The sequence below is a fragment of the Anopheles stephensi genome, chromosome 2, assembly GCF_013141755.1.
Source record: "Anopheles stephensi strain Indian chromosome 2, UCI_ANSTEP_V1.0, whole genome shotgun sequence".
In the NCBI taxonomy this organism is placed as follows: domain Eukaryota; kingdom Metazoa; phylum Arthropoda; class Insecta; order Diptera; family Culicidae; genus Anopheles; species Anopheles stephensi.
The window spans coordinates 90,965,131-90,979,299 of record NC_050202.1 but is presented as its reverse complement, the minus strand read 5'-3'; the positions used below and the strand labels follow the sequence as shown (position 1 = coordinate 90,979,299).

Genomic DNA, 14,169 nt, shown 5'->3' with positions numbered 1-14,169 from the left:
GCATTCGATTATCTACTTTCCACCCATGTTTGACCGTAACCAATACTCTCGTTCTCGTTTCCCCCAATTTCTTCGCTTTGATTCAATTCCCTGTCCCCTTTGGTCTAGGGACACACACTCACACTCACTTATTTGGAAGGAAATTTTGTGGCAAAAAGGTGGTTGGCGGGCGTACACACAGTGACTAGTTCCATGTGGTGCGCGCCCCACACCGTCTTCGTTCGAACTGAGGAAGGCACATTCCGCAATCCTTGCCACTTAGAACACTGGGACCAAACTTTTTCGCCCTCGGTAATGTGTCCAAGATGAAGCACATCCCAGCCAAGCCTCGGGACTAGAAGGGAGGCGAAAAGAAATATATATATTTTTGCCTATGCCACACATTCCAGCACCATGCTAACCTCACTTTCCCTGGAAGCCCTGCGAGAAACGGTATTCTTAACACAGCGATTTCCAGATGATTTTCGGTAGCCGCTGTTTTCCGAAAACCCTGGACCCTCGTCCGTATATTTTATTCAACAGTGGTTCGCTACTGCCTCGGTTTTCTTATTTCTTCACCAAAATCCTGGCCAGGAGATAGAGGGAAAAAAAACGTCGTGAGCCACGTGGTCCAAACAACCCGTTCGCCTTTTTTTCTTGGGTGGTGGATAAAAAAAGAAAGCCCCAAACCCCTGACAACGACCCTCAGTTCTTCCTTAAACTTTAGATCACCGTTCTTCTTCACTCGCGTACGTACGTTGCTGTCCCCTAAAGTTTCTCCGTCTTGTCGGATGTCCCGCGAACCAAACCGTTATGCCTTCTGGCCTATTCGTGCGATCATGCTTTTTTTTGTCTCCCTAACTTCTTCCGCACGTGTCTAACACCATCCTTGGATGGTCTCGTGTGTGTGTGTTTTGGACAGACGACGTGTTGTTGTACGTGTGCAGTGAAAGTATGTGTGCCTATTTCGCTAGCTAACACCGGGTTTTGGGGAGGTGGGCCCTGGTAAGGCTTGAGGAACTCTCGTGGGATGGTAAGACTAAGACGTCTCGGGCCACCCTCTCTCTCTTTCTGTCCGCCGAACCGTGCCTAAAAAGGTAGCAAAAGGATTCGTTTTAAATATTTTATACGGCTTTTGGACTCTGCTCGATTTTGGCTCGGTTCAGCTTGCCTCGGTAATTGTGTGTGTGTGTGTGTGTGGTGAATTTCGCTTTTTATATTCCCCCACTTGCCTCCCCCTTGCCCATGTCGTCACGCCATTCTCTGTAATCGCTCCAAAAGCGGACAACCGTTCGGTCCTGGTTGGTTTCATCTATTTATCATATTAGCCCCCATTTGAATATGTGAACAGTGGATGGTGGATGGCTGGAATTCGGTCCGGGTCTAACCCAAACCGAAGCCCGTGCTCCGTCGTCTCCACCACAATTGCGTACGAAAAAAGGGCGAAATTAAGTCCCTTCGGAGCGAAAAGGGGGGCAACAATGATTTTGGGCAATCCGGGAAAAGGATAAACTGCAACTGTCGCTCTCTCCGGTGGGAAAATCTCATCATCGAAATGGGACACTCTAATAATTGCATGAAGCGCGCCGCAAGTAAAGCTGTTGCGACCTTGCTTGTAGAAGGTTGAGAGAGCTGGAATTTGAAGAGCACAACAAAATTGCCCAAAACAATGACATTTTGAACTCGGTAAATAATTCATTAGTAAGCCCAAACGAGGGACCAACGTTTCTTCCACATTTAAATGCCCCACGTGAAGCTACAATAGCTCTACAAACCACCCGAAATTGGTGTAGCTTTAGTAGACTTCTAATGAGCTTAACACAACACAACAGAACAGAACAGAACACCGAAAGGGCTTTGAGCTGTTGAATCAAAACAGCATCGTAAAACGAGTTAATTGAATGCGGTGATTCCTGAGGAAGCTGAAAGGGAAATTTGAATCGGCAAACTTCGACTCCTCACATCCGGCAACACGCCCCGGGGTTGAGACACTGTTGAACGTCTGCTTCCCCGGGACCGCATCCCGGTGAAACTGGACCACTCTTCAGGTCGTCCAACTGTCAATCATACAGCAATCGAGAGCAGTAAATAGTCAAACCAGTAACACAAAACCCGTGCCCCGTGGAGTGAACGAACCGACGGAAAAGTGCGTCGTTGGTCGTTGTCTTTTCCCCGGTAGCTGTGTTGTGCTTTCTTCCGCCCCGTTTCCCACAATACCGGCGGTCGGATGACGACTTCAAAACCCATAAAACCACTTCGAGGCGAAAGAAGAATCGCTTTCCCAACCGCATACGACCGGGGCTCATTCATTTTCAAACGAACGAACCGGGCGAACGAAACAAACGAATCCGAGGTGGAGATCCCACTCCACCACGGCGCCCAAGGAAATGAGTAGAGCAGAGGTAGCAGGGTGTCGCTCCACCATTGCCTCCCCAGAGGAACGATGACACAAACACAAGAGGAAGCGGATGGAACGGTTCGAAGAGGGAGGAGGGGGTCGGGAGGGGGGCTCCCAGCTCCACCAGCAGCAACAGCAGCCAGGCAGGACTAACGATGCTCCCTGTATCATTTTAAATAGATGAGCATGGAATTCCAATGAGATTTTTCACTCGGCTATACTTCCGTTCGCTTCATCGCGCTTCGCCCATTTCACCCGGTCCCGCCCGACTGCAGACGACGCAATCGCACACAGCGGGAAAGCGGGAAGAAGATGTATCACTTACACTCTGTTTGTTTATGAAATTAGAGCTTTTATTTAGCTTCGTACACTGCTGCGCTTCCTTGCTGTTTTGTTTCGTTTATAACGTTTCTGCTCCACTGTTTTGCGCTCGACAATGGTGGGATTTAATTTTTGTTTCCTTTTTTTGTTGTTGTTGTGCCAGCAGCAAGCCTCGTAGTGCATTTCCGTGTTTATGGGAGCTATTTGTGGAAAATGTAGCTAGCCTTAAGATAAGTTTAGCGTGGAGCGACAATAAGAATGCTTAAAACGAATTGCTTCCGTGCTTTCAGTTTCTCTATTTTTATGATTCTTCGTAGCGAGGCAAATGTTGATGAGGATGGCAGGACAATAGCCGCCACATTGCTGCCATATCTTCAGAGTCGGTGGAAATCTGAAGTTGCTAACACAAAGCGATCTGTTTCAAATCCCATTCAGAACTGATTTGACTGACATTCCCGCTAAAGATGGAAGGTCAAGTCAAGAAAGTCACGAATGGCAGTCTCAAGGTTGCAGTTCCGAGCAAAAGAGGAAGACTAAATAACTAGAGTATCGCCATACGACCGTATTGATGATCGCTATGAGAATCTCGATCAGGGTCTCAAGATTGCATGTTAGATGAAGATGTATAGAAAATTCTCAGAACTCTCTACTTCCACTGAGGACTTAAGCCAATCTAGTGCTGTAGAGGGACGTCTGAGATTCAGCGCTAAAAATGGAAACTTAGGAACTGAAATGAGCACTAATGATGATGATACGAGAAGGTCAAAGCTGAGACTCTGAAACGAAGCTAAGAGGCAGATGCTCTGGCTCCCGATTTGTGGCCTCAAATACATCAATGAATGTGTCGACCTGACTGCTGTGCTGTTGGGCTGGTCATGTCATGATAATGACATCGGATAATCAAGATCTAGCCACCACAGGCCTTGAGACCTAAGACATTTTTTATTTAAAAGAGCAGATCTAGACTTCTTAGTACTGGTCGCGCCTAATAGATAGAACGAAAAGAACGAAAAACAGTTTAAAATATGTTTTCTGGTTCCATAATTTTCAGCTTAAACATTAATCTTTGAAATCACAGAGAAAGATGTCGTAATGAAACCTCCATCAACATAGCAATGCCCCACAACTCCTTTCGAATGCATTGTTTTAACTACACGCCAAATACAACAGAAGCCATCCTTCGTCCTCCTCCAAACGCTTCCGTAACCAATGGCAACGCGTACAATGTTGCTTTCGAGCAGGAAGTGTAACGCTCGCAAGGAAAAAAACTACAAAACATCCTTCCCATCTCCATAAGCAGTGCGGGAGACAAAAAAAAAACCGCTTGAATTTCATTGGCCTCCGTTTCATTTGCAGCATTCAACCCTCACCGATGCTCGCCGCCGCCGTTTGGATGTGTACTGGCAGCGAAAAGGGCATGTTCCTCACAACATTCCGTGAGGTGCATACTACAGCTACCACAGTCGCTTGTCACCATTGTCATACCGCATACATTTCTCGTCACTTTACACACGTTCTCCCCAGTGGCTTTGACTCCCCGGAGTGTGTGTGTGTGTATTAAATGTTTACCAATGCAGTGATATAGCATTACTACAGCTACGAATGCACCCAGTCCTAGGGTAGGTCGCGGGAAAGCGGTGGGACGCATTCGGTACCGGAAGAGAAGATTGTTGCAAATGATAATGAGGCGACGGGCATGGCATGGCAAAATTGGAAGCGTTTGATGATATCCTCGGTTTTTTTTGTTTCCTTCCTTTGCACCATTTCCGGTGGACCAACTCGTTGCAGCACCGAGAGCTTAATCATTTTCACATTCTGAGGATGCAATTTGAATTAGGTTTGCTCCGGTTCTAAGGGTTGCCGCTGCATCGTCGGGGAAAATTGCTAACGATGGTTTTCGTGCAGTCTCCAGAACAAGGGGCTCTAGGGGTAGAGGGTATGTAAAGCACGCCCATTAGCTCAGGATGCAAGGCTAATCAGGAATCCTTTTTTGCACTGCCTTTAAGCCTTCCGCTCAGGGTCAGCGCATTCTTTTGATCATGCTCGGAAAGGAACGATCCGGGCGGCGCCCTGCCCTAATCGGATAGTTTCGGGTAGGAAAAAGGAGTCGTTTGACAACCACATCATTTTCCGCTTGAATTACCTCTCCGGTCTGTGTAATCTTGATCTCTGCAGATGATAAATAGTCACAGCTAGAGAATTACGCATTACGCAGAACAGCTCAGAGCAAATTGGAAATGATAACAATTCATTCCAGATGGTATGGAAAATTGTTAACGGAAATGTATGACCACAAGCTTATCCAACAGAGAAGCCATTTTCGAAAACCCTGACATAGAAATTGGAAAGCACATACACAGATGCCGTAATTATTAAACTTCAACCTCATCACCGCAGGCAGGCTCGAGGTCAAGAACAGCGGAGGCTCTAAAATCGGACACACTAGCACTGGTAGTGTGGATAAAGTTTTCGCGCAATCTCCAGGCTCGGACCATCCACCACCACGTGCCGTTGTGTTCCTGCAAGGATAACGATGTTATTTTTGTATTTAATCCTTCGCCGAGCGCACACGGACCACGGGACGAAACAATCAAGCCACTTCCCGGGCAGTTTCCAAAATTTCGTGCACGGACCGGCAACTTTGTTTGCACCCGATTTGTAGACTTTTCAAATGCGAAGCGTGTATTAAGTGGGATGAAAACTCTCCGCAAGTTCGGGCGCATACGACCCACAGAAGCTGACCGGATGGAAGGACCCTGCTCGCTTCTTCAGTCGCAGCCAACACATTACCAGCATTCGAAAAGAAGGTTTGGTGAAAAATATCTGCTGTTGCCCAACTCCACTCCACTTGTATGCATTTTTATTTTATTTCTACAAATGAAAAGTTTTTTTCTTTTCCGACCCCCCATTCTCACGAGCACCGGACACACAAGTGCTGCTGGTGCTCTTGTTTACCAGTAAAGACGGGCATATAACACCAGCAGCGGATATGTGTGCCAGAAACCTTGGCCAACCACTACTTGAGGGCTTCTCGGAACGGAAAGAAGTGGTGAGCTCGATAAAAACCCCGACGCAGCACCGATGGAACGAGCGCTCAAGAACGCTTAATTGAAGGAGAAAACACAGAGCGGCGACGTGGTGAGACCCGGACGCAGCGCAACACCGAAGGGTCGAAGGTCAGTACGTGCCCAAAGAAGCGGAAGCGGTATCGATGTGGTCACACGAGAAGCTTGCAGCAAAAGGAAAGCATTAATAATAAAACCCAACACATTCGGCTAATAGAACATGAGCTGCACATGAAATTCATCCGTCCGGCTCCGTTTCGCTTCTAGCATCCTCTAACCACATAACCTCAATCGAGAGTACGCCCTCATCATCAGGTCCAACCGGTTCCGTTTTCAAATGGGAAGCAGCTGAGAGGGTGCCGTTATCGGATATATTGAAAAGTGTGCTTAAAATTTGTTGTGAAACTTTTTCTAAATTAAATATGAATAAAGTTTCACCTCAGCGAGCCGCCCTCTCGCCGGCTTGGGAGTGTGTGTGTGTGTGTGTGTTCCGGGAGAACCTCCGCTGCGGGTTTAGCAAGATAAGAACGGATGGGTTTGCTATAAATCACGTTTTGCTGGTGGTCGGTCGGGTAGGTTGGTGGTCAGCAAAGGATATGATAACACTCCATCAGTGGTGGTTTGTTTTGCGAGATTTGAGTGCAGTCAGTCCGTTCGATTGCACTCATCACGTACAGCGAGATATGTAGCCTATGGTAATAGTGTGGAGGGCCTTAGGACATGTGGCCTGGAATGCATACAGAATTAGAATTTGATAATTTTAATGGGATTTATGCCAATTGCTCACAATAATGCACTAACAGAGCAGTGAAAGATGAAGATTTTGTGATTTCTTCCCCCGTGCTGCTAATAAATGAATCAATGTTATGCAACACTTTGTCCAAAATTTGGAAGAATGGAGCGAGAAGTTGAGTTGTTAAGAAACATAACTGACAACTTAATAACATTAATCAAATCAATCGTGGCAACCTTCTCCAAGGAGCCTGCCTGTCTCGTCGTTCCGATTCGTACCGATTGGTCGTTCAAGTCCAGTCCAGTTCCAGTAAGCGTGTGTACGCAAGGAATCAACTTCCGTTCCACAGTGGTAGCTTGGTGCGGAATTCCAAACTTTTCGATTGATTCGTTTCATTTCGCAAATTGACTACGCCACAACTCCTCGGCCCCCAACATCGCAGGCAGGCAGGCTCCACGGGCACGGTTGATTGGCGATAAGTGAGTGAGATTGAATGAGCCCCAGCTCCAAGGAGAAGCTGGCTGGCTGGGAAGGTGAAATATTTATTTTCTATACCAAATCCCGTACCATATCGACGCTGATTCCGGCACCAGGTTTCGAGCTCGCTGGTCACAAGCGCCCGGCCCGGAAGCTTCATGATGAGAACCACTGCGACGATATCCACCGTGGCGAGGCCAAAGGTGAAGCGAGCACCCGGGAAATGGTGGCAGGCAGGCAGCGAGCAAACAGCGTGCGCCACGGAATCCAATAACGGAAAGCAGGCTAAATGAACCATTTGCCTCGACGCGCACACACCGTCCATAAGAGCGTGGTCCTCGTCACCAGCGAAACGGGCATCACGCCAAGGCCTGTTTGTTTTCGCGCCACACGCGGCCCACCTCCGGCTCGAAGCACTGCGGGATAAAAAGCGTTTTCAATCAATCGTTTTATTGCCCTGTCGTGGTGGTCCCTGCCTTACTTGCTGCTCTTCACGCGCGACCATCACCGGTGGAAAACAAAGCGCTGGACTGCTGTGATTGGATTTTGATCGCCGTCTGTCAAGGAGAGCACCACGGCACGCACGGCGAAGAAAAAGCGAACGTAGACGATATGGCGTATAAAATATACAAAAATAACATACCCCGGCAGTGGATTGATAACTTCGTGTGGTACCAATTGATTTTCCGGAACGGCAGACATTACTCTAGCGTAGCTTCCACGTCACCACCTGGGTGAGCCCATTTCCGCAAGGTGAAGATAGTGTCACAAAATCAGATGTCGTGGCAGCCAAGCAACAGCGGGGGACCTGACAATAATGCAGCAGCGGTTCCCCCTTGCTACTACGATCGATTATTCATCGAGCAGGCTGCCGTGCTCGCTTCCCTGTTGACACCGATGGAGTTCAATCTGCGCAATCTGCAAAACCTTACCGGCGAAACGGTCTGAACGGTCGCGGAGAAAGCATATCGGAATTGCCTTTGCAAGACCGACCATTCCTAATGCCGAATGTGGTTTGTGCCGAGAGAGAAGAACGCTCAAGGAAGAAGTGTTAAGCTTGCTTCATCTTCAAGCCATGCCATCGAGTCCTCTCGGTTCCAGGGTGTTCATCCTCGGGCTCTAGCGTGTGCTGCAGTGTTTTATTGCACCCGTAAAGCGAAACATCTCCGATTCCTCTTCCGGTCGGCCTTGGCCATATTTAATATTCTGTCAGCAGGACCGCAAGCGATTCTGCGAACAATCCTCAGAAATCCGATTCTGCCCTAGCTCCATCCCTTTGGAGGGGGAAAGTTTCTACACGAGTTCTCCCAACGTGTCTACCGCATCCCTGGTATGTCCTCCACACGTAACAATACCCCAGGCATTCCTTCCGCTCGGCTCTTTCAAAGAGGAGTTCGGAGGATTCGGCTCATTTGGTGTGCTTATGGGCACAAGACACGGCGAAATGGCGTTCACCTCCTCACTCCAGGTCGGGTCAATAATTCATCGCCCACAATTTACCGTAAATAATAGAAGCAATTAGGTAAGTTTCCCCTATTGGCTAGATTAGCGAGCGGATGAATAATGGAGGCCAAATTACAGAAGTCACCGAGCAGAGTTCGTTGGGGAAAAACGGGGCCCGCTTCCTTGGAAAAGAAAAAGTTTGCCCAACCCCACAGAAAGAGTTGTAACAAGGTGCGTATGCGTCGTCGGATGCGTAAACACACAAAGACACATTACGACATGAGACATGATTTAATGTGAACGCGTGTTTCCCAACTCGTGCGGCCGTTAATAACTCCGAAAGGTCACAATGAATCGCAGGTCCCCCGAGGACCCCATTGTCAATTAATAAACACTTACTTGAACATACCTATCAAGTCTTGAAGGCGGGGGGATGTGGACGTAAACGTAGAGCAAGTACCAGGCTCATTATCATCCGATGGCTCCTTCTGTTCCGTCCGGACCTTTATTAAAATCCTAAAATGGAGAACAAAATACAAATCTTGCCCACCGTCGTCGTCGTCGTCGCCGTCACCGTCGCCGAAAATGAAAAACAGGTTCAATATAAACACTTGACACGGGATAAAAACACAATGGCCTGCTTATAGATAGGCTTCGCCGCTTACCATCCCAACAGGTTGGAGCACACACAATCTCCCAGACGGAAATTATCGAGCAAATCCTCGCCCGTGCCCGCTTATCGCATTGTTTCATTAGTTATGTAAATGGGAGGGAAAGATAAGCGGCCGCCTATCCCTTAAGTGTCCGTTTGCGAACCGAAAGCGTCTGCGAGCGTGAAGCATGAACGCCAGACTCCAAGAAGTGGCCAGTGCTGGGATTTTCTGTTGAGTTTGTTCCGAGGAAGTGTGCCACAAGGGCGCGCGAACACAAATGGAAAACTTCATCTCCCCTTAATCCATTTTAAATCGGACGCCAACACCAAAGCGGTCATCAGGCCGCTAACTCCACCGGAAAGCGGAGGACATCCTGAGTGAGATCTGCATCCTGCGTGTTTTTTTGTTCGCTTGCTTTGAACCCGGTGTTTAGAACGTTTAGCGTTGAAGCACTGACCAACCATTGAACCCTGAACCTCCGCCCGATGCTTCGTCCGGCTTCGAGGAAAAGTTCATGTGTTTTTGACTAAAATTGTCATTACTAGTTAAATTTCCTTCCCATTTCCCAGCTTCATGCTCCACTGTTTTGGGTTAATCAGCCAAACAGAGGACGGGCCTCACGGCACGGTACTGTGGATGGACATAATCAGAAACATTTGTACCACTTCTCCACACTTGCACCAGCTATTCTAACAATAGCACGCATAGCTTTGCATGGTGCCCCGAGTCCAGCGGACCTGGAGCGCCGATCCGAACTTTTTCCACCGAATGAACTAACTGGCCCCGTGTCCTGGCCGGAATTTTGGCTATTAATATTCAAATTAAGCATTCTCCCACGGTCGATTGTGTTACACTCGGCTTTCGCTTTCCTGCCGACTTCTACATTGGCGCAGAATTTAAGAGAGCGGAAAAGATGAAATAATAATCATAAATTTGGAGCTTTTTTTTCCAACCCCCGGCTTCGGGCGACGGGTTGACAGGCAGGCAGGCAAGCAGGCAGGCACAGGAACGGAAATGGAGTGAGAGTCGCGGGCACGCGAGTAAACTGGAGCACCAGCTGAGGTGCGTCCGGAAAATATTTAAATGAAATGGCGTGTCAAAATCCGGATAAGAACCTCTCTGGCTCGGTTCGCCCGTTTGGTCCGTGCGGTCTCGACAGCGACCGGGTGAACGGGGTTCATCCGCTGGACAGGTGGTGCGTTCGCCCTTCGTCAGCGTTGTTGATCGAGGTGGAACGGAATCGTGACCCGCAATCCGTTCTTGGAGTATTTAAAGTGCCTTGTTTTCATGCCGAGCATTCTTGCCCACTGCTTCGGTGTGTGTGTGTGTGTGTGTGTGCTTTTCTGTTTGTCCAAACTAACTTACCTCCCGCAGCTCATGGTCATACCGATCTGCGGGGTTTCTCGCGGTCCTCACGGCTCACGCCCGCTTCTAAGCAAACAACAGAAACGGAACGCGCTTTTCTTCTCTTTCCACCGGAAAATGTACCTGGTCTCTTGCAGTTTTTAAAAACTACATCCTAGCCGCACCTTCCCGTCCATGCTTCCGTGTCCTGCCCGACCGTATGACCGCGCGTCGTCCAGGCCGCCACTCACGCGGGAAAAACTACGCGGAAAGGCACTTTCTCTTTTCATTTCACATCCCCTCGGCTCGTAAAAACGGGAATTTATGGTTGGGAATGTTGCTACAGCATTACTATTACTACAACTCTCTTCGTTTCCTTTTTTCCCTCCAACGCACGGAGGAAAGAAGGCCGGAAGGACAAGCGCCTGACTCTTTTTGCTTTGCGCCCGCTCAAATCTGTGGAGATCCCGTGTAAAGAAAAAGTTACGCGAGTTTCCCGGGAGTTACAATGGTAACACCGACGGGACGGAGGTTGCATCGTTCCAAGGCCTTTTTTATGGCCGATAGAGTTGTGGTACTCAGACCCTCCGAACGGTCGGGACAGCAGCCGTACTAACCTTCCGCTTAGAGCTGCCAAGGAAAATGTAATTTGATTGTCCACTAGATACGTGGCACGGGGATCTACGGATGCCGGGAAAGTGAAGTGAAAAGTTTTGCTTACTTACCCACTGCACTTTCTAATGTAGACACTTTGGATGGCGGATAAAGTTCGATAGGGTAAAAGGGGGGGGGGGGAGCCTTTAGTACACTGGTTTTCTCTCATTTCTCTAGGGTTCAGTGTCAAATCACGCACGACATGTTCCGGAATTGCTTTATCAGGACTGTTCGTATTCCATGCAAACGGAAACCGGAAGCTGTAGGGACTTGTTTACCAAATCAATTGGTGATCGGGCTAGCGGTAGACTGGTTCGACACGGTATCAGAAACTTTAGCATATCTCAGCAAGGAATGGGCCAAGGATGTGATTTCTTTAGAAAACTTATCAAACGGAAGTTGTTATTTCACAAACGTTACCATAAACTGAATGACATCTGCTAAATTAACAACAGTCGCTGTGAGGATTAAATTCCTAGAAATACCTGTTTTCCGTTTAAGTTTATCACTATTATTCGATTTACTAACGAAAAATAGTAATTATTATGCCTAACACAAATGAATATTGAATTCCTGCATGTCCATTGTCAATATGATCGCTTCCCGCTGTGACAGGCGCTGTCAAATCGTCCGAACTGTCAGATTGCCAACACGCACACAGTTGCACAAAGTGTGTTTTTTTTATCTGGGGCGGGTGTAAAAGTAAGAAAAATATTCCCGATAAACAGCAGCTCTCTGATTCATCATTATTTGTGCGTTTTCCACGCACAATTTAACCTACGCAGGGAAAAGTTTGCCATCGGCAACCAACACAACGGACGCTAAAACATGGCCGCAACACTAAAGCCTTACCTGACCGCGGTTCGTCACACCCTCACGGCGGCAATGTGTTTGAGCAACTTCTCGTCCCAGGTCGTGGAACGGCACAACAAACCCGAGGTGGAGGTCCGCAGCAGCAAGGAACTGCTGCTGACTCCGGTAGTGATATCGCGCAACGAGAAGGAACGTGTGCTGATCGAAACGAGCGTCAATTCGGTGCGCATCAGCATCGCCGTCAAGCAGGCGGACGAGATTGAGAAGATCCTCTGCCACAAGTTCACCCGGTTCATGATGATGCGGGCCGAGAACTTTATCATCCTGCGGCGAAAACCGATCGACGGCTACGACATCAGCTTCCTCATCACGAACTTTCACACCGAGCAAATGTACAAGCACAAACTGGTAGACTTTGTCATTCACTTCATGGAGGAGATCGACAAGGAGATTAGCGAGATGAAGCTGGCCGTCAATGCCCGGGCGCGTATCTGTTCGGAAGAGTTTCTGAAGCGGTTCTAAGGGGGTCACGTTCGGTGGCCACATTCCAGCGCATGTCCTCTCTCCTTGTTTTCCCTGTTTTGCAATGTTCTTCTACTGTTCCATTAAGAAAAGGTAACATTTCTGCCACGTTTACCTAGAGATCCTTATTAATAATATTTCCTTCTCGCTCCCTCTGTCCCTCATAGCATTTTTAAGTTTCGCCGCAAACTAGCCAAAACGTATTTAGAAGAAGCGGTAACGAAACGTAGCGAATAAGGAAAAGAACGTGTATTAGTCCATGTGGATCCCGTATTACAACCCCCAAAAGGAACCCCGGTTCGCGGGGAGTTCTTTCATCAATCGAGGAGGTAAACGCGTAACTCATTCAGTTTACGATTTTATCTACCACAGGAGTTTATAAGTTCGATTATGAAGAGACGGAAATATAATGTTTACAACACACGAAAACAAAATCGTCGGTACAATAGCACACAATAGCGACAATCGTTCATTGATTAGCGGGAGATCTCGATTGGGCTCGGCTCATCTATTTTCGATTCTTCTTCATGCTGTAGCCCTCTCCCTGGAACTCTTGGAATTTACTGTCCTCCAGCTTCGACTCGATTTGGTCCGCTTTCCTGACGCTTCGATCGAACCTTAGCAATCCGTACGGGTGGTCGTAATCGGGGATGCCTCGTACGTACGCCTGCCGCTGTACCGGGGCAGCATCGTTCGATCCGTTGTCCTTCTTCTTCTTCCCATCCAACCTCGTACCGTCGCCCTTGAACGCAACGAATCCGGTCGGTTCGGGCATCAACTCCGTCGGGTCGATCGTCATGGGTTCTTCCTCCTTTTCCCTACGCTCCGGTTCCGTGTAACCGACCGGTGGAGCAAACTCCACATTCATATCACATTCGATGATCGTAACGGCTGGGCCGGGCTTCGTTTCTAGCACCGACAGCTCGTACGAAGTGTTGTTGTACTTAATCGCAATCAGATCACCCGTCGTCAGGCAGGCAAAGTTTCGCAGACAATTCTCCAGCACCGCCTTCGGGTTGGTAATGTCCAGAAACTCAACGCTTTGCGGCTGGAATTTCGAATACGTGGCCACCGGGATGGAAACGCTCTCGATCTCCACGATGTCACCCTGGTCCAGTGCGAGATTGTGCATCATCCAGTAAGGCATGTAGATCTTGCCTTCGTCCGCCACAAACTCCAGCACGCCCGCGTGTGTACTACGATTGATCGAACCGTTCGTGATCTTGAACAGCATCGGATACACCACGTTCAACCTCGTCAGCTGATCCAGTGCTGATGGTGGCATAATGATTTTGCCCCCGTTTTCCACATCCTGTCGCTCGTTGCCTGGCAGCATCGATACGGAGTAACATTTGTACGTCGTATTGAACGGGCGAGAGTGGTCCGGAAACATCATATTGAACCCATTGAACTGAAACTAAAAACCCAGAGTTCTTTAGCACCTTTTCGCACTTTCTCCGGTTTGCAGCGTACTTACCATGTTGCTTGGATAGAATGAAGCGGAACAATGGAAAAAAGCGTGATGAAATGCTTGCAAATCTGTTTCGCACAGACAATGACGATGTTTATTTTTTTCAAGTTGTTTACATCTACTTTTCCGTAACGAAACGTCAAATCGTCATCACATTGGGCTGTCAGTTGGTATTAGGCTGCGTCAATACGCAACGAAGTCGTACGAACGCAGCGAGATTTTCAAAATGACGGTTGGGCTCATTGGACGCAGCCTACTGTGCATCATTGGTGGCATAGCAGAATTGCTATTTATGA

At 48.2% G+C, this 14,169-nt stretch overlaps 4 protein-coding genes across 9 annotated transcripts in view; 2 read left to right on the top strand and 2 right to left on the bottom strand.

Moving 5' to 3' along the window:
- The window catches only part of LOC118507616 (lachesin-like), a 67,273-nt gene extending 58,171 nt beyond the window's left edge, over positions 1-9,102 (bottom strand). The window contains exon 1 of the mRNA XM_036046331.1: positions 8,826-9,102. The gene's annotated coding sequence lies outside the window, so the exon portion shown is untranslated. The remainder of the gene's footprint in view (positions 1-8,825) is intronic.
- Positions 1-12,850, top strand: part of LOC118507628 (actin-related protein 2/3 complex subunit 4) — a 76,744-nt gene extending 63,894 nt beyond the window's left edge. For 2 of the 4 annotated variants that reach the window (XM_036046353.1, XM_036046352.1), the window contains exons 2-3: positions 11,853-12,495; positions 12,570-12,831. In XM_036046353.1, the coding sequence (XP_035902246.1) occupies positions 11,896-12,402 (507 nt within the window). In that variant the 5' untranslated portion in view covers positions 11,853-11,895 and the 3' untranslated portion in view covers positions 12,403-12,495; positions 12,570-12,831. Of the gene's footprint in view, positions 1-9,438; positions 12,496-12,569 lie in introns of those variants that run through there. The other 2 variants (XM_036046349.1, XM_036046351.1) reach the window with 2 other exon arrangements.
- LOC118507620 (coiled-coil domain-containing protein 63) overlaps positions 1-14,169 on the top strand; it is a 112,658-nt gene that overhangs the window by 63,927 nt on the left and 34,562 nt on the right. The gene's annotated exons all lie outside the window — the stretch shown is intronic.
- On the bottom strand, positions 12,748-14,020 carry LOC118507623 (ubiquitin fusion degradation protein 1 homolog). The gene is made up of 2 exons (XM_036046345.1): positions 13,880-14,020; positions 12,748-13,819 (listed from the first exon to the last, which is right to left on the bottom strand). The coding sequence occupies exons 1-2, from the start codon at positions 13,880-13,882 to the stop codon at positions 12,911-12,913; spliced, it is 912 nt and encodes a 303-aa protein (XP_035902238.1). The 5' UTR covers positions 13,883-14,020; the 3' UTR covers positions 12,748-12,910.